Here is a 24,981-nt window from a genome sequence, read left to right on the forward strand (position 1 = left end):
CTCCATGTCTTCATTTTCTAAAATAGAAGAAATAGTCCTTGCCCTACTTTTCTCAGAGGGTATTAATAAGCTCAAATGAGATCATTTATGTGATTTATTTAAGCACAATGTAAATGGCAAAGTATCATACAAATGTGTAAAGGATTATGTAATTCTAGGTAAATTTTAGTGGATAGGAATGATCATTGCTAGCAATTTTTTCCTTGCTAAAGAAAATACTAAAACCCAAAACAAAAGATAAAAGTGGCTCCCAGAAATCTTGCTAACCAGAAATACATCCCAGACTCAGAAAGAATTAGATATTATAATTAACAAGCCACTGTAAGTCATTTTTTGAAAAATCATGGAGAACAGGAGAAGATGGTGTATTACTGGAGTTGGAATCTGTTAATTGGATGATTAATTTGACTTTGATTCTTGAAAAAATTATAAAATTAATGATTAGAGTGAGTGTTTCTGAGCATTTTTAAGAAATGATTGGTAGAAGACATCATTATATACTTCAACAACAATACTATATGATGATCAATTCTGATGGACCTGGCCATCCTCAGCAATGAGATCAACTAAATCATTCATTTCCAATGGAGCAGTAATAAACTGAACCAGCTACGCCCAGTGATACAATTCTGGGAGATGACTAAAAACCATTACATTGAATTCCCAATCCCTATATTTTTGCCCATCTGCATTTTGGATTTCCTTCACAGGTTAATTGTACAATATTTCAGAGTCTGATTCTTTTCGTACAGCAAAATAACGGTTTGGTCATGTATACTTATTGTGTATCTAATTTATATTTTAATATATTTAACATCTACTGGTCATCCTGCCATCTGGGAGAGAGGGTGGGGGGAAGGAGGGGAAAAATTGGAACAAGAGGTTTGGCAATTGTCAATGCTGTAAAGTTACCCATACATATAACCTGTAAATAAAAGGCTATTAAATTACAAAAAAAATGATTGGTAGGAACCTTAATGGATTCATGAAAAATAAGTCATGCCAGCCTATTACCTTCATTTTCTTTTTTTGACATAATTTTCATATATATATATATACATATTAGATTAATATATGTATTTATATACATATATATATATATATATATATAACTTTTATATCTTAAATTTCAACATATCATCTTTCATTCTGTCTTTGTGCATAAGGTGGAAATGTGAGATGGAATGATTAAGTGAATTCAGAATTTGTTGATCAACTAGACCCAAATAAGTTGTTATTAGTAAGTCAATACCAATTTGGAGGGAGTCCTTTAGTATAGTAATTTAGGGATTTGTCCTTGAGGCTCATCCTATTTAACATGATTTCAAAGAAGGCATCAATCACATGCTTATTTGATTTATAGATTAATGAAGCTGGGAAAGATATCTAAATGGATAGTAGAATCAGGATCCACAATGATCATACTTGTCTAGAATTGAGGATTGTGTCTAAGAAGATAAAATGTTGTTAATAGGGACAAATTTTAATTTCTGCATTTGAGTTCAAGTGATTAATCTATTTCACAAGCATAGAAATCATTGTGTGATATCAGATGATATGCAAAAGATCTGGAAGTCTTAGTGGACTGCAAGCTCAATAGATGTCAATTGTATTACATGATAATATCCTAAAAAGCAAATGATAAAAAGCAAATGAGGGACTTTGTGGTTGGGAGTTGGTTTTTGTTGATGTGGTCAGACTACAACTGGATTATTTTGTTCAGTTCTGGTTGCCATATTTTAGAAAGAATATTGACAGTCTGGAACACTTTGATGAATCTGAAATTGATATAATTCTCTTCCTTACTAGGTCGTAAGTTCTTTGAATGCTTCATACAGAATAATTTGGTGATCCTTCCTTGACTATAGCTGACTGGGAGTGATATTTTCTGCCAGTTATATTTTTCCTAGAATCATCCTGCTTTATTATATTCAGGATAGTTAAGAGGAATTAAAATGGAGCAGAAATTAGATAAATGGAGGCCAACAGAATCATGAGGCATGTGTGGGGAGAGGAATTGATTTATATCAATTGGTTGTTAGCAGAAAATTGCTACTTCCTGTGATTAATTTTTAAAATTTTTTATTGATGTTTTGTTTTTATTATAATTGTCATTTCCCAAATGTCCCTGACTGTGCTCTCTGAAATCTCTTTTATAATAAAGAAGTATATTGATTTCCTTCACAGGCTAAGATTTCCTTCACAGGCTAATAGTACACTATTTCAAAGTCCACTTCTTTTTGTACAGCAAAATAACTGGACATGCATACTTATATTGTATTTAATTTATACTTTAATATATTTAACATGTATTGGTCAACCTGCCATCTGGGAGAGGGGATGGAGGGAAGGAGGGGAAAAATTGGAACAAAAGGTTTGGCAATTGTCAATGCTATAAAATTACCCATGCATATAAATTTGTAAATAAAAAGCTATAATTTAAAAAAATAAAAAATAAAGAAGTATATTTATACCAGTGATTTCCAATTGGGTGGTAGTTGTTATTGTTGTTCTTCCTCCTCCATATGTTGCCACGTAAATAATAGCATTTGGAAATCCTGGAAGACCATCATTCTGTTGTGGTGAGGTGACTAGCCTCTTTAGCTTACCTCATGCCCTTTTTCCCTCTGATGAATTTTTACTCTTGAATTGACAGCTGCTTATTGTTTATCCTCTTTTCTTTTCTTTTTAATTGATAAAACCAAGCCAAACATTGTATTAACTGCTCAGAAATCCCTCATACAGGTAGCATAGTACTTTAGCTTCCCCACATGAATGAATGAAAGAAATAAAAAAGCATTAAGGACTTGCATTTTTTTTACATTCTGCTACAACATTTTGCTAACCCCTGAAAATACAAAACCAGCTTCTTTGAAGGAATTCTCCTTTTAATGGGAGAAACAAACTATATGGAAAGTTTTCACTGAAAGTAAGATAGAAAGGTTTCATGGCCCTTAATATACAGCAGCAAAGCAAATGGGTAGTAGTGCCTCTTCTTTTACTATAATTAGTAAAAAAAAATTTTTTTAAACGGAAGATCTCCTTATATAGCACACATATAACTTATTTAGCCATTCTCCAATTGATTTATATCACCTCAGTTTTTACTTTTTGCCTACAAAAATAGTTTTAGCAGCTCTGCTTCTTTTCCTTTTTTCTTTAGTTTTTTTGAGGTACCAGACCTAATAGAAGTAATACTGAGTCAAAGGGTACGTATACTTTAATAGCTTTTAAGGCATAGTTCCAAATTGCTTTCTAGAATGGCTGTATTGGTTCACAACTCTACTGGACTTGAGTCTACAACCAAAACCAGTTCCTTAAGTCACATCCTTACTGCTTTTATTTGTTTTTGAACTTATTTTTAGCTCAGTACAAAGCCTATAGCCTTCTGAAACTTCATTCCACCCTGAATCTGACTTGAAACTGGGTAGCAAATGACTGAAGTGCCAGTTTGCATCTGTTCTCCACAGTACTGAAAGATCGGGGTTCTTCAGTAAAGTTCTGGATCTCTCACCCTGGTGCATAGCCTCAGCCCTTTCTGAGTTCCAATACACTGGATTGCTTGATACAGTGCCCTCCTGACCAGACTTCATCCTTAGGGTCCCAAGACATCTATGCTGACCTGGACTAGAAATATGATTTACTGTGTTTTGTTTTGTTTTTTCTTGCAGTTCTCTCTCAGGATCTGGTAAGATTTTAGTGGAAGGGTTATGTTGGAAGAGCCTGCCTATATTTCTACCTGCCACTATGCCATGCGTCTATGCTCATCCTTAATTTCATTTTCACTGATAAAATCCTATCATTTTCTGTTGTTGAATCATTTGACATTGACTGTGCTTTCAGTAACTTTAGCTATAGCCATTGCAAGAGAAATTGCTAGGTCTCCATAGAGATAGCTTCTTCCCAGGATGATAATTGTAGTAGGCATTACTACTATTAGAAAGCATTACTATTCCTAAGCCTCTTGGATTCAGAGTCTTCATCTAGGTTGAGGGGAGGTCATGCTCAAGGTAGTAATGGAGTTTTAATTTGCCTTTAGAATATTGTCTCTTTTCTCCCTCTCAGGGTACCATGCTGCTTCACTCATCTGGCTTGCCTGCCATCTAGATGGCAGTCAGAAGAAATGGCTCACTTCTTTTCCACAAGAGTTGCTTGCTTGGAGAGTCCAGCAGCAGTATTCACTATTCTTAACTTTTGATCACTTCAGAAGTCTCCTGGAAAAATGCTACCCTGAAAAGACCTCAAGTCTGCCATGGTCTATTATCTAGGCTTGTGAATTTTACATAAGGCAGAACCATTTTGGATATATAGTCTTGTTAACAAGGCAAAACCTAATAAGAAGTTTCAAGTGTTTAGTGGTTGGGAAGGATAACTGACGTTTGGAGGGTTATCTGTTATCTGAAATTTCAGTCTCCTTGAGCATATCTACTGGAAGGTTTCTTTGTCTTCCAACAGAAAGAGCACTGATGGAATATATACACAAATTCTAAAAAGGATGAAAATAATTCAGAAAGAAATCTATCATCCAAGAATTGAAGAGAAACAGTATCAGACACATTAATGCTGGTATGATAAGTTGGAAAAAGCACTTTATTTGGAGTCAGAGAATCAAGGTTTGAACCTCAGCTATGGGCAGGTCATTCCACCTTTCTGGTTCTCAGTTTCCTCATTTGTATAATGAAGGGGCTGGACTAGATTACCTCTAAGGTCCCTTATAACTTTAAATCTTTGTTGATCTTATGATCCTTAACCTTTGAGGTCAGCACCAGACAGGATTTTCATGCCCTGCCTGAAATGATCCATCTCTGCTTACTGTCAGACAGAACCTGGAGCTCAGCAGATCCTGATCCAATAGGAAAACTCTTATATTCTTTTGGTCTTGGAAGCTGAGAAGGTGACCTTTCCAATAATCCTGTGGTTTGCCCACTATGTGGCCTGGGTGAGCTGCATCACTGCTCAGTTAAAGATTTCTCTCTGAGAAAAGAGAAAAAAAGAATGAATCAGTTTTAGATCTTTAGGTGATAAATGCTACATAAATTCCATACACTATATGATGTTTTTGACATGAGCTTCTGATGTTGGACCCAGCTTTGACATATTCATATTAACATTCCAAAAAAAAGTAGAAATCAAGTGTTTGTCAAGGCCAAGTCAGTGATGACAGATGGTAGTTGCTGGAAAAGCAGCTAGTTATCTTTCCCCCCACTTCCCCCCAGGCAATTGTGGTTAAGTGACTTGCCCAGGGTCACACAGCTAGGAAGTGTTAAGTGTCTGGGGCCAGATTTAAACTCAGGTCCTCCTGATTTAAGGGCTGGTGCTCTATCCACTGCGCCACCTAGCTGCTCCAACCAACTAGTAATCTTAAATGCTTCAAGAGATGGTCTTTTCTTTGTGCCAGGACAGCATGAAATGAGCAGTATTTGTTGAGGCAAAAAGGTAGCTAAACACTGAACAATCCAGTTGGGTTGTAATAGTATTATTCCATGTGGGTATGTGGGAATCACTAGGGTATAGGATTTGGGGACAATTCTGTGCTCTTAAAAATCTCCCAAGTGCCTTAAACCATTGAAGAAGATTATTAGAATTTGTTTTTGAGATTCTAAGATTCCCTATGGAGAAGAGAAAAGAAACCAGTGTGAGTTTTGTGAATAGTTTTTCCAACTATCATTCCATCAAAATATCAACAACTAATAAAATATATATTTATTACCCTCTCTCCCTAGTTATTTAGACCATTATAACATGTCAGGAAAGCAAAACCTAAAGTTCAAACCTATAAATAAATACAGTTGAGGGGACCAGCCGTAAAGGGAATATTAATCATAGTCCTCAAGAAAGATAGTCTTTTTCTACCAGGCCTATTGTTAGGAGTTTAATAGTCAACCTTCCTTAAATCTTGCAAACTGAATGAAACAACTCCTTTTTCCATTCCTTCTCTTTCCTCTCCCTTTTTTTCCCCTTCTCTTTCTCTCATTCCTTTCCTCTTTTTCTTTCCCTTCCTTGCTGCTTCTATCCTTTTTCTTCCTTCTTTTTCTCCTCTCCTTTCCCTCCTTTCTTCTTCCTTTTTCCAATTATCCATTTATTTTTTCACTCAGCAAATATTAAGTGAGCTTCCTTCCATTGGTATGTAAAGCATGATTCTCAGAATTTGGGGAGCCAGACAGGATCCCCACCTTCTTAGAGTTCACAGTTTAGTAGAAGGATAATAGGAAACATGAATAACATAGCATTACATAGTAAGTATATCAGTGAACAATAAATTTTTCTTCTCTCTTTTCCTTCTCTTTCCTTATTGTGCCTCCAAACACTCAATTGATTTTTTTCCATTATGCCGGGGCAGAGACAGTAGTGAACAAACAGATTTCTGTGGTACATATAGCTGTTTTCTCGATGTACCTGTAAAATTACAATTAAAGTGTCTAAGAGAAATGGTGGAGAAGAGAAGTCAAGGTCAGTTTTTTTGGTTCTTCTCTACATCCTTCTTCACTTTCCCTCCCTTGGAACCACTTCTTATTTTTGGTATCTCAATCAAATTCTGATTTTACTGGCTGGATAACAATAACTTTGAAACAAAATACACTGCATACAAAGCTGACTCATTGCTTGAGAAACCCAAGAAAATTCACAGTTTCACCAAATTGACCCTGGAGACATTAGCTTCATATTTTGGTTGAATTTGGATTTATTGTCTCTGGGCTAATTATTAGCCAAGGTTGATCTTTGATTAACAATTTATCTGTTGATCCATAAATCTGGATATTGACTACTAAAAGTCAATATCAGTTATTCATTAGCAAACAGGTCTTGTCAACTTAAATAATATCATCCTCTGAACCAACTGCCTTTCAGTTTTAAATCCTACAATCCTATGTGCAATAACCAGATATTAAAGAAGGAAGAAGAGAACTTTTCCAGTAGGTTGGATCCTGGGACTTACAGGTTGGAGGGACTTTAGTTCTACCCAACTCCTCATTTTACAGATGAGCAAACCGAGGTAGATTTACGATTCAAAGACAGGTCCCTCTCCATACTTAGTGGTTTTTCTCATACAACATAATCTTATTTAAAATTAAAATTTGGGTTGATTAATTAGTAATTGATTCTGCTTTTAGAGTTCATAGTCTGGCCAGGTTTAAGTCCCTCTGAGGGCAATCAGCTGAGATGTAAAGCCCTGAGTTGACATTTACAAATGCAAACCGCAGAAAGCCATGGAGCAGGTTATGATCAAAGTAAAGGAAATGCACGGTTCCCTAAAAATCCTGGACTTCCAGGTAGGAATTTTATATGTGGTAATATAGCAGCCTTCAGGGAAGCCCCTCCCAGACATTACAAATTACTCTGTGTAGTTCTCATTGATTTAGAAGTGATCTTGTAAGCATCTTGGTCCTCACAGTTCACTTCCTTGACATATTCAAAACCCATTATTATTATATGGAATTATATGGAATGGTGTGATGGCTATGTTGTTTCAGCTTCCTCTTCACTGTCATAAGTGCCACTATGCTAGGGCACGACAAAGGATACAAGATAAGGAAAAGACCCTGATCAGGGAGTTCACAGTCATTAGACTTATCCACATGTAAGACAAGCACTGATATAAGATAGTATGATTGAATGCTAAATTGTGTGATATAGATTAGGACTTCTTAAACTTTTCTCACTTGTGACCCCTTTTCATTTGAGAAATTTTTGCATGACCCTGTCTTGAATCTGAGCTTTTAGTTGACTCAAAATTGTTAACTCAATCATCAAAAAATTAAAGGTGGAAGAAACTGTAGAGATCCATCTGATCTAGCCATACCATTTTACAGATGAAGCAAACTAAGGGCCAGAGAAATTAAATAACCTGCCTTCATTCATCCAGATTGCACATGATAGGGGTTGGAACTCAAAACTGACTCCAGATCATGATCCTCCTTCCCATGCTGCTTGTTCCCTGTTATCTTCCTAGCTTCTTAGGAAGAGGAGGGTTTGTATTTTGCTTTATGGGATAAAACACTAGACTTGGAGCCAGAAGAACTATGTTCAAATCCTAGTTCTCCTTCCTCCTGTGAGTCCCATTTTCCTAATTTATATAAAGATAATTCTTGCATCAATTATATCAATGAATAATTGTAAGGAAAGCATTTTGTAAACCTTAAAGTCCTATGTTAAAATAAGTTCTATATTGCCTCCTTCCAATTCCTTGGATTCTATATTGGAAAGGATTATGTAGGAATTTCCCATTAGGAAAACATTGGATTTACAGTCTAACATCTTGGATTCAAATCCTAACTCCATACTTAATAATTGTGTCACTTTAAATGAGACACTACTCATCTGTGGGTCTCAGTGAGCCTCTTATGGAAAATTAGAACTTTGTACTAGATTATTTCTAAGATCCATTCATTCCTGTAGTCTTCTAAGAGTCAGAGGTGAGACCTGCCAGAATTGCCCAAAGGAGCAGCTAGTGCAAGATGGGAGGGTCAGTAGAGTGAGGGAGGCAGCAAAACATAAGGGGGTTCTAGCAAAATTTCCATCTGTTGTATGAACAGATAATAACAGATATGTATAAACCCTTCCACAAAATAGGATTTCCTCCATGCTTACTTCTCTTTAGCATGATGGGAAGTCTAACAGTCAAAGCCCAAGACTTGGGTCATAGGTTTTAAAAATTATGACAAGTGTCTCTAGTTGTTTTTAAGTGTCATCTTTTTACTAATGATTACTGAGTATGTACTACCTGTGAGTGCTTCTTGCAAGTTATTTGGGTGGAACAGAGGTGCATGACATGTAGTTTTTGTCCTTAAGGAGCATGATCTATTGGGGAGAAAAGACATACATAAAAAGAGATAAGTAATGTGGAGTAGTGGGAAAAAAGCTCTGGTTCAGGACTGGCTTCAAATCTTGACCGCTAATTTTCTCTCTGTGAGATCCTGTGCTAGTCACTTAACCTCTCTCAGCTTGTTTCCTCATATTTAAAATTAGGGTACTTGACCTAGATGGCCAAAGTCCCTTCTAATCTATCTTCTTAATAAAGGACAACACTTTGTGCCAAGTGCCAAATAAGGGATACAGGCAGTGAGACCCAAGGATGCAAAGGTTTCAAGAGGATTGTAGAATTGTGGAAAGATTTCTTGTAGATGTGATCCTTGAGAAATGAACAGAAATTAGATAAGTGTTAAGAAGGAAGAACAACATTCTAGGTAAGGAGAAATGATGTGAATAAAGGCATGGAGACAGAAATGTAAAAGGAGTGGGTGCCATGGAAAAGACCAGTCATATCCCATACATATGGGATCAGTATGGTGTAAGATAGAAAAAGTAGGGAAGCACTAGGTTGTGGGGGGCTTTGAAGGCTGGGCTGAAAAAGCTTGTACTTTATCCACTTGGCAATGAGCAACTGTTTTTGAGGGAAGGGTCACTTAAGTTTGAATCCTGGCTCTATGACTTATCTATGTCAACTTGAGCAAGTCATTCAACCTACAAGGGCCTCAGTTTCCTCACCTGTAAAATGAGTGATTGGACTAAATGACCTCTCTCCTTTGATGAAAATTATATTTTAGGAAGATTTAATCTAATGATGCCAGATGAGTTGCAGCCAGGAATTATGTTAAGAAATTAATCTCTTCTCTACCTCTGACTATTGGAAAGGGAGAGACTGGAAGAAGGGTGCTAAATGTCTAGCCCACAGATTCTCCTTATTTAAACACTGGAGAGCAGCCACATCTTTGGATCAGAAAGTTTCAAAAATTGCTTTCTTAGTCACCAAACTCACAGTGCTTTAGAATGAAACACAACAAATCAAAAAAGAAATGAGATTCAGAAGTTTTTTGGAGGAGAGGACATACCATCTGGTTATAGTTTTCACTCCAAAGAATAAGATGGATGAGGAGGATGGATAAAACCAAAAGTTTTTAATGATGGAAGTAAAAGTGTGATCTCTGTCTCTAAGGTCTTGCTGAAGTAGTAGTGAGAAAGGTTGTTTCTTTTTCAGTGATGTTTTATGAATTATCCTTGATTGTAGTTTTTAGCAGATTTCTTTGTGTTGTACCTTCTTCTCTTTGTAGTTTGGAATTTCTATAGACAAATATGCAAATTAACCACTTCCTCTCAAATGTGTTTTGAGCCTTTAAAAGAAGAAATTAATTCATAGGGACAACAGAGACCTCCCAAATGGCTAGAGCTCAAAGATACTTATTTCAGACCAGCTGGTGATGATGAAGTCACCTCCTTCATTCTTTTTCTTTACTAATGGTGCTGGCATTTGCTGCCTCAGCAAATGTAGGGTGGGCACTAGCCAGTGACTGGCAGCTGACTGCCACCTGTCACCTCTGACTCTCCCCTCATCAATGCACATTTGGAAAATGCAGGATAAGGTCAGGGACTAAAAACCAAGACCCCAACTCTAACGAATAACGAGCTCGCTGGGCCAAGACATATACTCTGCATTCAATCAAATCATGTCTGGCAGCACTTAGGTTAATCAGGTTCAAGTGCATTTTTTCAAACATATGTAAACCGTTAAGAGTAACCAACAAAGTGTAAACTATAAGGGGGAGGAAACACTAGGTTTTCTATTGCTCTCCTTTCCTTCTTTCCCCACAATGAGTCTCCCCACACAGATTCTCTTCTTCTCTTCTGTGTGTTTGTGTGTCTACACATATACATGCAGTATATATACTGTGTATGTGTGTATGTGTGTGTGTGTGTGTGTGTGCTGGAAAATCAAGTCAGCCAGTCTTTGTAAACTATTTCAGTAGAGTATATGGTTTGGGGGCATTTTTGTGGCTACATTTTATGTTGAGCGCAGAGTCCTTACTGATTTATTTCAAGATGAATGTGTAAATGAGAGAAGCTAGAAAAATTCTTAGTTAAAAGAAGTAGCTATGACTCAGGATTCACAAGGCAAGCAGTCAGGAGGTACAGATTTTTATCCTGACCATGCTAGTCATTCACTGCATGACCCATCTTGCAATAGAAAGAATGCTGAAGTTGGATTCTCAGCACTGGAACTTGAATTTTTATTTTTCTGTTTGGTACTTGAGTGACTTTAACCAAGTCTCTTAATCTCTCTGGGTCATAATTCCTCATTTGTAAAGTCAGGGAGTTGTATTAGATCAGTTTTTCTCAGGATTGTATTTCAAGGAATTCCTAAACATTTTGTTGGTGATGGTTTTTATTTTTTTTAATGAACTTTTTGTTGTTTGTTAACAGGCATTAAAATAATCATTTTAGGGGATTTTACTGCAAGACTAGCTAAAGTCTTGTTTAAACTGAGCAATTCTAGTGCTCTGAAAAAGTTTGAGAACCACTGACTTCATGTTCTCAGAACTCTCTTTCATTCTGAGATCCTCTATTCTTGGGAAATTTAGAGCTGGATGGGTGATTTGGTTACATTCACTTTTTGCATACCAATTATTATTGTTAATGGTAATTAGTATATTTATATCTTTCAAGGTACTTATGAGGCTTTAACAGTATTACTAAATGCATGGAGATTGGTTTGCTTGCTAGCTCCATCAAGAAACATGGGGAATTTCGGTATTAAAAAAAATTATAACCCTGACCTTTCATCACTTCTAAGTATCAAAATATAGAAAGTCTCTTGATTATAAGAACAGTGAACTGACAATTTTGTGCAAAATATAAGACATGAAGACAAGAAGAAACATGGGTGTGACTAGGACCTTATTTGTAAAATGGGAACAATTCAAATTGATCTTGGAAAAATTTCAAATTCTCTTTGTTGCCTAGAATTCTTTGGTTCTGTCAGTCAGACAGAATGAGGGGAGGTCATCTAGTCTACTGATATCAAACTCTTAATTGTAAATAAGGATCCCTACACATCACATATTAACTTAGAAAACTACATACTACATTATCTTTGGGACTTTTTATATTTTTATTTATTTTGTTAAATATTTTCCAAGTATATTTTAATGTGGTTCTAGCTGCATTAGGGAGTGTTGCAGTTACAATGTTTGATATCTCTGATATAATCTATTCCTTTATCTACTTTACACTTAAGCTTTACCAGCTAATGAGCATAAATCCTGTTTTTAGTGACTTTATTTACAAAATGAGATTATCATATTATTCTATACTTTTACTTTGCCAGCCTGACAGCATTTATCAAGCACCTGTTGAGTTCTGGGCACTCTGCTGTCTTGAGAATACAAATCCAAATTAAAAGTAGGACAGTTCCTTTTCCCAAGGAGCTCATATTCTAATAAGAGAAGATAGCACATAAAAAGGAGCTAAAAATGAATCATTCACTTAACCTATGTCTTCTGACTTCCATGGCCAATCATTCAGTCAGCAAAAGTTTAAGGATCTACTATGTGCCAGATACTATGCACCTTTTAGGGATACAAAGAAATGGGAAGCTTGCATTCTCCATTTTCACTGCTCTTCTACAATATAAATAATTTCTTCTTGCAGTGCAGACCCAAGTCCAGGATATAGTCCAAAGGATTGATATGCTGTGTGTACATCCTAAGCATTGGATAACTTTGATGTAACTAGGACTTCATCTGTAAAATGGGAATAATAATAATACAACAGTTTTCATGAAGTTATTGTAAGGATCAAATGAGATTCTTTATATTTATAGAACTTGATAAAGTTTCAGTACTTTATATATGTAAGCTCTTAGGATAGCGGGTCTGGAGGGGTTGCACATGAGGCACAATTACAGGAATGCATGTGGATCCATCTTTAACTACTAAGATTTGGGAGAGTCCAAAGGGATTGTAAAAGACTCCAATAGGGGAAGGCATGCAGGAAACTCTACTGTCACCCTCAGATTGGGGTTGATTGGGTTAAAACCTTCCAGAATTGTGTGAAACAATTCTGAACTCAATAAACTGCTGATGGAAGGTTGATTAACTTAAAGAAATACAATAAACAGATACCTTGTCATGTTGTTGGCTTTGTAGCAAATGCCTGTTTTCTCCTTGGGATTACAACAGCTTTTGCTTTTCTTTGATTTCAAGATGTTATTTTCAATTTCTCTTTTGTTACATGAGTCTCTTCAAACAGCTCTGAAAAGGCCCCTGACTTTTTCCTATTGGAAGATCTGTGTTTAAAATTTTGGCTTGGCCTCAACACATCACCTGTTAGTTGTTATGAGCCTAATTCTGCAAGCCATGACTTCATCTCCCTAAAGAGAAGATAGACAAAAGGCTTCAATACTACAGATATGGTTTAGTTCAAGGGAAAAAAAAAAAACACTAAACTTAAAAAAACAAAAAACAAATCTAAGCCTTTGGTCTCTGGATGAACTTGGAATGTAGACCTGTCAAAGGTACTCACATTCTGACAGCTGGTTAGGGGCTGAAAAGGCTGCCAAATCACACTGTTATTCAAGGCTGCAAGAATTTTGTCAGAATAGCCTTTAAAATATCATGTTCAATGAGGCCAAGGGACATTTAGGCTAGCAAGGAAAATTGCTGCTCTGGGGAAAGAAAAGGATGCTGTGTCTCTTAGGCCTGGGGTCACTGCAAATGAAGTCATGAAGTGTGGGTGAGTGTAGATTTTAAAGCTAAAGAAGCTGAAATAAGAACTGCTTAAAGCTAATAAGAATGAGATTGGAGAGAATTTCTCATCCTTTCAACTTGTCTTCTTTTCAGCTACAACTTTACTAATTTACCCCTCCTTTTTATCTTCTTTAGATAGGTTCTAATATGTATGAATAGATCTGTGGTTGGCGTTCTTTATAGGAAATGACTTTTTTCCCCCCTTTAGCCAAAGTGTGGAGTAAAAATGATCCAACCAAGGCAGCAGTGAACTTGATGTAAGCCCTGTTTTGTTTTGTTTTTCCCTCCTTAATTACTTTTCTCTTGGTTTCCTTTGTTCTTAGATTCTGGTTCCTTTTGTCCCAAGAAGAGTTACTTTTGACACCTGAAAATTCAAACTGCATCCAACCGTTATTCTGTCAATCTCTGCAAGATGAGGCTTTTGGTCTATGAATCCCAGGGCTCCAGAGATTCTCTTTTCTCCTAATCCAGCTACAGTTAGGAAATTCAGATATGCACAAAACCTTCCCCAAAATAAATTAACTGAACTTAGGAAAACCTTTCCCTAAAAGAGTTTGGGCTCAGTTCAAGTTTTAGGCAATAACTGAAGCTGGTCCTGATTTAATGCAAAACAGTGCACCTCCTGCTGAAAATCACCAAGGTTTTCATAGAGTTGATGCAAATGGTATGTAGAATCATTTTGGGGAGCAGAATTTGGCTGTTAATAATTTAATGTACAGCTCAGTACCTGAAGTCTCCATGACCTTGTCTCTTGTTAGAGAATGAAAAGGAGGGGCTCACCCATTTGCAGGAAAATAAAAGTCTAGAAACTTCCTTTGTTGATCATTTGTATTTTGTGTATCTCTGTCTCTTTTCCTTCCCCTACTTTGTCCCTCTCTTCCTTTTCTCCTCTTCTAAATCCTCCTCTTCCTTGTTCTTCTTCTCCCATATTTTCTGTCTTTCTCTTTCTCCCTCTCCCATCTCTCTCTCCTTTATCCTCTCTCTCTCACCTCTCTTCCTTCATCCTTTTCCCTTTGTGCCCTATTGTCTCTTCTTATTCCTCTCCTTGCCTCCTCTCCTCAGTTTTTTCCACTCAGTTATAGGACATTTGCTGCCTATCAGGGAAGCACTTTTAGGTCCCTTTTTTCCCTAAAGAGTGTGGAAGAAGGCTGTGTTAAAAAGTTGGAAAAGACAACAGATGTTTAGGGGTTTGTTTTATTTGGGAGCTTTGTGCTCATTTTCTCCTTGCTATTGTGACGGCCATGGAGTGTGTTTTTGAAAAGGTGTGTCTTAGGGTGCTGTGTCTTGTGTGTCCCTTGATGAAGAGGTTGCTATAGTAACTGTCCATCGGGGGGGGCGGGGGGGGCGGGAAGTGCCTGAGTAAACAGTTATAAACGCCATTGCACAGCTATCCAGAGAGTATCCATGAGCACTCCTTTGCGTAGTCCTCACAGCACATAAAGAAGTTACCCAATTTATATGGAAGGGGAGAATCATATGAATAGGGAGTGTGCCTACTTACTACTCTGATAGGCCCTGTTATCTCTGCTTGGACTCCATTTTGTATTGTTTGATTTTGGATTCCATTTTGCATTGTACCATAGACAGATATGCAGCATAGAATGGCTACATGAAGGAAGCAATATTAAACAAGGTTCATGGTGACCTATGGCAGTCATTCCATTTATTTTGAAATCTCAGAATTTTTATTGTTCCTTTGCTTCTGGGATTTTTAGGAATTAGAAACAGGATAGATGATGATCAAATAAAAGCATATGATGTAACCTATCATTTGAGAAGATGTTGTTGAAAGGAAGAATGGAACTAGAAGCAATCTAAGAGATTATTTAGTCCAACTTCCTCATTTTGTATGTGAGCTAACAAACAGATGGGGAAAGTTTAAGGAACTTTCCCAAGAGTACAATAGTAAATGCCAGAGCTGAAATTAGAATATAAGATTTGTATTTCTTAATCTAGCACCGAAATCTTTTTCAGTTTCATCATATTGCAGGGCTTAGTGTAAGTCAAAACAAATAGGTCCATAGTATGGTAGAACATAAAGTGACATTGAGCAAAACACCTTTTTTCTTCCTCAGTTTCCTTTTCTGTAAAATAAGCAGATTGGATTCAATGGTCTCAAGGGTCCCTTCTAGCCCTAAATCTGTGATTCTATGCATTACAAAACTAACAGGTAAATTTTCCCCCAGCTAAATACCTGAGTCTATTCTCTGACTTTTTGTAAAAGAAGGAATAAAGACCCTTAAGAAGTTACTGAAAGTCACAGAGATAACAAATGGCAGAGGTTGTACTTTGACTCCATGATTTGTGACTCTAAGGCCAGTGCTTCTTTATTATATTAGACAGAAAGGAGCTGTTGGAAAGAGAAGATGAAAAAGCTAAGAAGAGAGGATATAAATGTCAAATTGATATCTGTCAGTAAGGAAGAAATGAAGTCTAGAGCATAAGGGCAAGAATGAGACTTAGGATGGGAAGATGTCTATATCTTAGTCTGAGATTGGAAGGAAGTCATAGAGAGTAGTTAAAAGGACCAACAGAAATATATTTAAAGGAGAAGGATGGTAGGTAGGGGAATTTAGATTTTCTCCTTTGTTTAATAAAGGAAAAGCCAAGGTCATTTATCCAAGAGTGAAGGGAAAGGAATGGGAATGGATTTGGAGTTTTGAAGAATCAGGGGAAAGCCTGAAATAGGAATTGTCTGATAATGTGTGCTAATAAGAAAAAAAAAAAAAAAAAAAAAAAAGGAAGCACTTATATTTGAGAATCCTTTTTTTTTTTAATCTCATAAAAAAAGATTCTCAGATTCCTTTTTTTTTTTTTTTTCCTATTTTAATAATAAGGAGATAGACCTACAGGAGGATAGAGACTTAATTTGTAAAAGGCACATAGACAAACATCATCATCAGAACAAGGTCCTCTCATTCTAAATCTTTCTCCGAAACTAAGACTCAGAGATAGTAGACTTGGAAGGAAGCCTGGGTTTTTCTTGAATTTTAGGAAAGGGGAATCCAAATAGCCAAAATGCACAGCCTTCTGCTTTTGTACCCACTTTTCTTTCTCTTCTTCTCTTAGAATATCTATATCTACTTCTGTGACTAGATATTTTGAACTTCATTGCCATTAAGTACACAACATCATAAGTTTTTCCCTAATAAAATAACTGTGGCTACTGAAGTTTTAGCAAGGGAATGACTAGGCAGGAAGTATAGAAAAAGCAAATTAGGATTATCTCCCAGTACCATGTTGTCCCCTTTTCAAGCCACTTAGCTATCTTTTCTACCTTTTTATCTTCCCCATCAACTTTCTGGTGTCATGTTAATGAAAACCTGTTTTCGAACAGGAATTGTGAATGTCAAACTGCTTATTCTTGTCCTTTTCAACTCTAGGCTCAGATTTTACTGTCCATGGTTACATTGATCCTCTAAGTGTTGGAATCTGTTATTCTTTACTAATCTGTTTTACTTACTCTTTAGAGTAAGAGAGTAAAAAGAGAGGAGAAAAATTAAAAAAAAAAAAAAAACAACCTTTCTTCCTTAATTTTCCTTCTAAATTATTTTCTTCCAGCTCTCTTCTCTTCCTTACACAGCCTTAGCTTCATCTCTCTGGGTCTTCTTATAGAGAACCCCCTGCATACCATTTACCAGACCGGAAAAAAAAGTGGGTCACCTTAACTTCCCTAAATGGCCAGTAGAAAACCATAACTTAAACTGAATTTCCTGCTGAAGGAACATCATTTAACAGGATCACTCTCTTCTGTGAAAACAACATTTTCTTGAACAAATACAGTAGTCTTCAAATGGTGAAATACTGCCCTCTCTCTCCTCCTCCCCCATATCTCTGTTCATTTTTTATTTAGTTCTTCAACTATAAAGTAATTTGCTAACCTACTCATGCACAGAATTAGGTTAGCAGATTTAGAGCTTAGAAGGGATCTTTGAAGCCATTGAATCCAGTTCTCTTATTTTACAAATTAGGAAACTGAGTTTGAGAGATATTAAGTAACTTGCCCAGGATCACAGAGCTATTAAGTGACTGAGAGAGAACTTCTGTTCACATCTTCTTGACTCCAGGTCTAACACTACCTACCAAACCCACCATCTAACCTACCTGTAGTGACTAAAAATATCAGTATCCAACTCCTCTAAGTAAAAAGAAGGTTTCGTAGATAAGGTTCAGAGAAATTAAATGACTTGCCAAGTTCGTTTTTTTAAAAAAATATAGCAGTTTTCAAATTCACTCTTGAAAACCCTTATGTTCCAAATTTTTTCCTTCCCTTTCCCCCATCCCCTCCCCTAGACAGCAAGTAATCTACATATTTCCACAATTATGCTGTACAACAAAAATAGCAAAAAGGGAAAAAATGATAAATAAAACAAAAAGCAAGCAAACAACAACAGAAAAAATGAAAATACTGTGTTTTGATCCATACTCAGTCCCCACAATCCTTCTCTCTGGGTACAGATGTATCTCTCTATCACAAGATCATTGGAACTGACCTGAATCATCTTACTGTTGAAAAGAGCCATGTCCATCAAAATTGATCACTGTATAATCTTGTGGCCCTGTACAATGATTTACTGGTTCTACTCATTTCACTTAGCATCAATTCATGTAAGTCTCTCCAGGCCTCTCTGAAATCATCCTGCAGATCATTTCTTATAGAACAAGAATATTCATATACCATAACTTATTCAGCCATTCTCCAACTGATGGGCATCCACTCAATTTCCAGTTCCTTGCCATTTAGCTGCTACAAACATTTTTGCACATGAGGCCCAGTAGAGACACTGCTGAATCAAAAGATATGCACAGTTTTATATATAATACTTTGGATAGTTCTATATTGCTCTCCAGAATAGTTGGATCAATTTACAACTCCACCACCAATGTTTTAATGTCCCAGTTTTTCCACATCCCCTCCAATATTAATCATTATCTTTTTCTGTCATCTTAGCCAAACTGAGAGGTTTGTAATAGTACCTCAGAGTTATCTTAATTTGCATTTATCTGATCAATAATGATTTAGAGCATTTTTTCATATGACTAGAAATGGTTTTAATTCCTTCATCTGAAAATTATCTGTTCATATCCTTTGATTATTTATCATTCGGAGGGTGATTTGAATTCTTATAAATTTGAGTCAGTTGTCTATTTTAGAAATGAGGCCTTTATCAGAATCCTTGGATGTAAAAAAATTTTCCCAGTTTTCTGCTTCTCTAATCTTCTGCATTGATTTATAAAAAAAAAAAAAACTTTTTAACTTAATATAATCAAAATTACTCATTTTGTATTCCATAATGTACTCTAGTTCTTTTGGTTCAAATTCCTTCCTTCTCCACAGATCTGAGAGGTGGACTATCCTTTGTTCTTCTGATTTTCTTCTAGTATCACTTTCTTTCCCCAAGGCAATTGGGGTCAAGTGACTTGCCCAGGGACACACAGCTAGGAATTTATTAAGTGTTGTCTGAGACCAAATTTGAACCTAAGTTCTCCTGACTTCAGGGTTGGTGCTCTATCCACTGCGCCACCTAACTGCCCCTAGAATATCACTCTTTATATCTAAATCATGAATCCATTTTGACCTTCTCTTAATATAGGGTGTTAGGTGTGGGTCATTGCCTAGTTTCTGCCATACTAATTTCCAATTTTCCCAGCAGTTTCTGTCACATAGTGAGTTCTTATCCCAGAAGCTGAGATCTTGGGGTTTATCAACAGGTTCTATGAAGTTTTTTTTTTTTTTTTTTTTTGAATCCAGGTCCTCTGATTTCAGATCTAATATTGCTTCCATTTTGTCTTGCAGGACTTTTATTATCTTGACTGTGAACAAATTGTTATTGACCTTATACAAAAAGGAAACATTTGCAAATAGGCAACCTAACATGTCTCTTTCAATTAATGGAAGAATGAATATTCATTTATTCATATATTAAACATCTTTTATCTTACTGTGTGCAAGTTATTGTGCTACTTTACAGGTTAGAAATAAAAAAACTAAATCAGACCTGATGATTCTGCCCTCTTAGAACTTATAGTAGAATAAGCAGGGTAAAATCCATTCTGTTAACTCTGACATAATGGTTGTGGATAGGCTCATTAGAGAGGTGAAAAACTCTGAAACTCAAGGAAACAATTTATTTCCAATGAGAGGGGTTAAGAATAGTTAGCTTAAAAAAATTACAAACAAAAAATAAAACAAAGAGTAGCTTCACAGAGCAGCATTCTATCCATTTAGTCACTAAGTTATTTTTGAAAGAGTAAGGCAACTACAACTTGTGAAGGACCTTAGATACCAAATAAAAAAATATACATTTTATTTCTTGAGCAATAGGGAGCCATTGAACATTTTTGAATAAGAAAGTTACACAACCAGATAGATCCCTGCCAAAATATTTAAGACTTTGTGTCTTTTTTAGTGTCTATAGTAGTATCCCTTATTTTAATTGTGAATGTTAATGTTTTAAAGATCTGCTCATTATGAACTTAAGGTAAGTGGGTTTAGTGGATGAAATGAAGAATAGCAAACAGAAGATTCCTGCCTTCAAGAAGTTTACAATGTAGTAAGAGAGAAGATATAAATGCATGAAAATTTAATAATACAATATATTCAGAAGGCATAACATAATTATGCATAGAATATCATAGATGAATTTTATTTTTTTTCAGAATCTTTATTAGTAAATTTTTATTTTTCAAATTACAGTTTCCTAGTTTTAACCCTCTCTCTCCAACCCTCTCCCCACAAACATATCCACACAATAAGTCCCTCCTTTGTAACTAAGAAATCATTAAACAAAACCAAGACACACAATCGTCCTAATTGATAGTATTAACAACATTCTTTACCTATATTTGCCATTTTTCATTTGAAAGGAGGAAAGTTGTCTTTCATCATCTAACTTCTGAGATCAAGATTGGTCTTTGCATTTCATCTGAGTTCATTTATTTTTTGTACATCAATTACCTTATTGTATTGCATTTAGGGTTCTCTTTTCTTTGCTATGTGTCAATTTGTAAAATTCTTTCTATGTTTCTCTGAATTTGTCATATTTTTTTATTTATTAAGGCCCAATTAAGCCCTATTTAATTCATAAGCCAAAAGTACCTTCTTAGTTGATGGAAATCCACTTTTCAATTTTGTTTTCAGCTTTATTGCTAATCCCTCTCTTCAAATGACCAAGGTATAATTAAGAATATGTTTCTAGCCATTTAAAAAATTACCTAAAGGTAGTTTGATGACACAGTGGATAGAGCATTGGCCCTAGAGCCAAGGGATCTGACTTCCAATTTGGCCGCAGACACTTAGTAGCTGTGTGACTTTGGGCAAGGTACTTAACCTCATTTGCCTCCAAAGAAGAAAAAAGATTCCTAGTTATGATTCTGTAGAAGGAAGGAAGTTGGCATGTGTTCCCAATACCACAGATACCTGAACATGTGTTAGGGGCTTTTATAAATTGAACTGTAAGTAGAAAGATAATTTCAGTGGTGGAGGGGAAGATCCTCTAACCTCTCCTCTTTGTATTTAATTTCCACTGAGTTTTTTTTATATCCTCTCCTCTCCTCTCCTCCCCTACCCCCTTCTCTGTTTCTGTTTGTCTCTCTCTCTCCCTCCCTTCCTCCCCTCTTTTTTTTGTCTTAACTCTTACTCTTTTTGCCTTTTCTGTCTTACAGTCTTTTAAGCTTAAAAAAAACCTGAAAATTATATGCAATTTTTACTTAGCTTCCACCAATAAACACAGTTCATCTTTTCCTACCAGAAACCATTATTAACTTAGTGACAAATCTTGACATGATTAAGAATCTCTTCAGAAAGCTTAGTTATTCTAGGATTCATCATAAACTTGGTTCAATTACCTTGTAAATAGGGCTCCATCCTCTCTGAAGGCAGGTCTTAAATCAGGGACAGAGAAAAAAGGCCAATCAACATAACCAATATGACTTCTTAAAAACAGTAAAGATATTAATAAAACAATGGTTATCTATTTAATAAATAGTGATTATTTCTATTATTATTTTATGCAACAATTTATTTATAAAATGTAGGCCAAAAGGCTAAACACAAACTAAATTCTATATCATACATGCAAAAGCTGTACTTGCATATTCAGTCACAACTTAACTCTGATCCTTTTCTTAAGTGATAAAATGAATGGGTTAAACTAGATAGCCTCTGAGCTCCTTCTCTAAGTCAGAGATATAATATATGATCACTTAATGGCTTTATAAATGTTCTCTCTGCTTAGATTACCATATATTGTATTTGCATGTTATATTCTCTAGTGAAATATACAGTCTTTAAAAAGCAGAAGTTGTGTCATTTTTTTAATATATTTATCTTTAGTATGCATCATACTGGCTTGTACCTAGTAAATAGGTGTTGAATAAATATTTGTTAAATTAATTTGAATTAACAGATTTTTGTTGAAAATTTACTGTGTACAAAGATCAGTCTTGTTGAGCAAAGGATGAGATTTTTAGGATGACCTGGAGTTCTGCAAACTGAGGAGGTGTGATTGCCTGGGGAGGCATAGTTAGTTATAAATATTGAAGCTCTTGCCTTATAAACTAGTTAGGGAAATGAAACACAACCAAAAACTTATTAAAAGACAATGTGATATCACAAAAGTCAGAACATAATTATAAGCCCAAAAGGTAGCCTAGAAAGTGGTAGGGATCACCATGTGCTGGAGAGATATCAAGAAGCAGATGCCATGTAAACCAAAGCATGAACTTGTTTTGGATAGGTCCAGAGGAGAGGGAAGGTATTTCTGCTGGAGAGTGGCTTGAACCCAGAATGCATCAAAGGATCAGGGAAAGTAAAGCAGTTTGGCTAAAGCATAATGGTTAGAAAGGTGAGTGAGCAGTAGGTAAAAACAATCTTGAGAAAAACTCAGATGTTGAGATTAAGGAAACCTGGTTTAAAGTTTTCAGTTCTTGTGTAACCAAGAACAAGTCATCTTACCTCATAAAAAACTTAAGTTCCTTATGTGTTGGGAAATAGGAATTGAATTGAATGATTTCTAAAGTATCTTTCAACTTTAATGGTCTGTGATTCTATTGATACTAAAAGAGGAAATCTCTTGCTCAGGGGTACATCTTATCTGATCAAATGAGATAGAATCTATAAAGTAGTTAGAATTGTGCCTATCACATAGTAGGCACTTAATAAATATTTATTGATTAGTTGATCCATTCCTTGTTACACATTTGGTACAGTAAAATAGACAGCATCTATATTGCCTCAGTGGCTTATTCATAAATTTTTTTTTCAATTGCAGCACTTGAAACATTTGTCATTGAAACCTAATGCTTTATTTTGCAGACAGATGTCAATTAACATGAACATGGAATCTCAATAGACACAAACTCCAAGTTTTAAAATCTCTCATTTTCAAAACAAGTTAAGGAAATTATGAGGGACTTTAGAAGTTTGGGGGAATAAGAATGTGTTAAAACTTCTGTGTATGATTGTCTCAGACATATTTACTCACTTCATGCTCAAGAGAAGGGTCTTTTGGCATGAGATGCTATCATGATTTAGATACTACAAACCCTACTTGTAGACATGAAAAAATTGAGACTCAGAAAGTGAGGGAACTAGCTTTTGGTCACACAGCTAGTAAAGATGGAACAGAATTCAAATCTATATCTTCCAGGTAGAATGCTATCTTATATGGCCAGAGTGTTATTTTGGCCCCACGTCTCCATCCAGCTCCATCCAAACCAGCGTTTTCTCCATAATTCCTTTATTTATGATGCTTTACAGTTTATAAAGTGTTTTACACATCTTATTTAGTCTTTATATTAATCTGAGATATTGTAAATATCTTAATCTCTCATGAACAGATAGAAAAATGAGGTGTATGTAGCTTAAGTATTTCAGCCCGGGTCTTTATAAAGTAGGGATGTGAACTCTTATGTTTTCTGACAATAAATGAGCCTTTTTTATACTGTACTGTTTTTATCAGAGTGGGAAGGAGTCTTCAACCTCATCCAATCCAAGACTTTTTTTATTTCACAAGAAAACTAGCACTCAGAAAGGAAAAGAAACTAGTTTCTGAACCAGTGACTTCAGGGAACACCATCCTATGAAGCAGCCTTATACAGAGTATTGTTTCATAGAAAGATCCTGGAGGTTAATTTTCTCTTGTTACCATGTTGTATGATAATTGTTAGAGTCAAGAAAGAATGAGACATTTGATTAGGATTGTAAAGTTTCATGAGGTGACCAAGTTGCAATGCCTAATAGGAAGTTACTTTGTATGTCACAAGGGGAAATTTCCCACTTCTGTGACACTAACCAAGAGCCATTATTCTTCTGTCTCTTCCCGTCTACAGCAGAAATTTTGGAATTGGCTGGGAATGCTGCAAGAGACAACAAGAAGGGAAGAGTCACTCCTCGACATATCCTTTTGGCTGTAGCCAATGATGAAGAATTAAACCAGGTAGGAAAACAAGCCATGGGTGCATCTCAGATTTCAAATAGTTGACCCCTTTTGAAGAACTTTTTTCATTCAAACATTCTAGCAAACAATCCAATTTTTTTTTTTTTTTTTTTTTTTTAATCAGCCTCTCCCTTTTCCAGAGCCTTTCGGTGTCTGCCAGTTTTTAAGGATGAGATCAGTATCAAGGGTCATTACTTTGATTTCTCTTTCATTTATCTGCAACCTCATGGCCTATTGGACAGTGCTAATCTTCAGTTATTGAACCCGCATTTTTGGTAGATTGTATTCAAGAGATGCTGTGGTTGAAAAACTTATTCTGTAGCCAGAGGGTATGGGCTTCATTTTGACTTATAAATCACAAATTAAATTTATTTGTATTGTATTTTAATTTATTCAAACATTTGCCAATTAAATTTTAATCTGGTTCTGTGCACTTGGGAAAGTCCAGTACCTCTTCTGTTGTCACCTTGCTAATAATAGGCCTCTCTGGACTTAACTGGTCTCTTCCTTATTTGGCACCAGAGGTATACAATTTGTCAGATGTCTCTCACTCACATCTTTATTAACTGACTGAGCTTAGGCTTAGTAGAATGCCACATCACCACCATTCTACAATTAGACATTTAAGTAAGATTTAAATGTAGGATTCTTGAAAGAACAAATCCACAAGAATGAGTAGAGCAGGAGGCAAAAATTGTATGCTGTATCATGCATTAAGCAGTTCATGTCATGTTAATTTTAGAGAGGCCTTTTTTTTTCTTGATTATACAGAGGGGAAGGGGGGAGGTTCTGAAGCATTGGTCTGTTACAGATGGCTTATACCTGTTCATGAAAATCTATTGTTAAGTATTCAATGTAAATATTTAGCCCCTCAGAAATTGGTAACGCTACAAAACCAGGGTTTGATTATCATTTTATTTTTGTCTAGCCTTAAAAAGGTAATGGGAAAGGTATTAATTGTGCAGATTGATCTTAAAAATGTGTTACATGTGCCCTTTTTTTTGGGGGGGGGAGATGTTTAT

The 24,981-nt window shown here is 35.8% G+C and overlaps 1 protein-coding gene across 7 annotated transcripts in view; it reads left to right on the top strand.

Moving 5' to 3' along the window:
* The window catches only part of LOC100924346 (core histone macro-H2A.1), a 96,723-nt gene that overhangs the window by 32,126 nt on the left and 39,616 nt on the right, over positions 1-24,981 (top strand). For all 7 annotated transcript variants that reach the window (XM_012549651.3, XM_023503579.2, XM_031953023.1 and 4 more), the window contains exon 3: positions 23,853-23,959. In XM_012549651.3, coding sequence (XP_012405105.1) covers positions 23,853-23,959 — 107 coding nt within the window. The remainder of the gene's footprint in view (positions 1-23,852; positions 23,960-24,981) is intronic.

Source organism: Sarcophilus harrisii, chromosome 2 (genome assembly GCF_902635505.1).
Source record: "Sarcophilus harrisii chromosome 2, mSarHar1.11, whole genome shotgun sequence".
NCBI classification, from domain to species: Eukaryota; Metazoa; Chordata; class Mammalia; order Dasyuromorphia; family Dasyuridae; genus Sarcophilus; species Sarcophilus harrisii.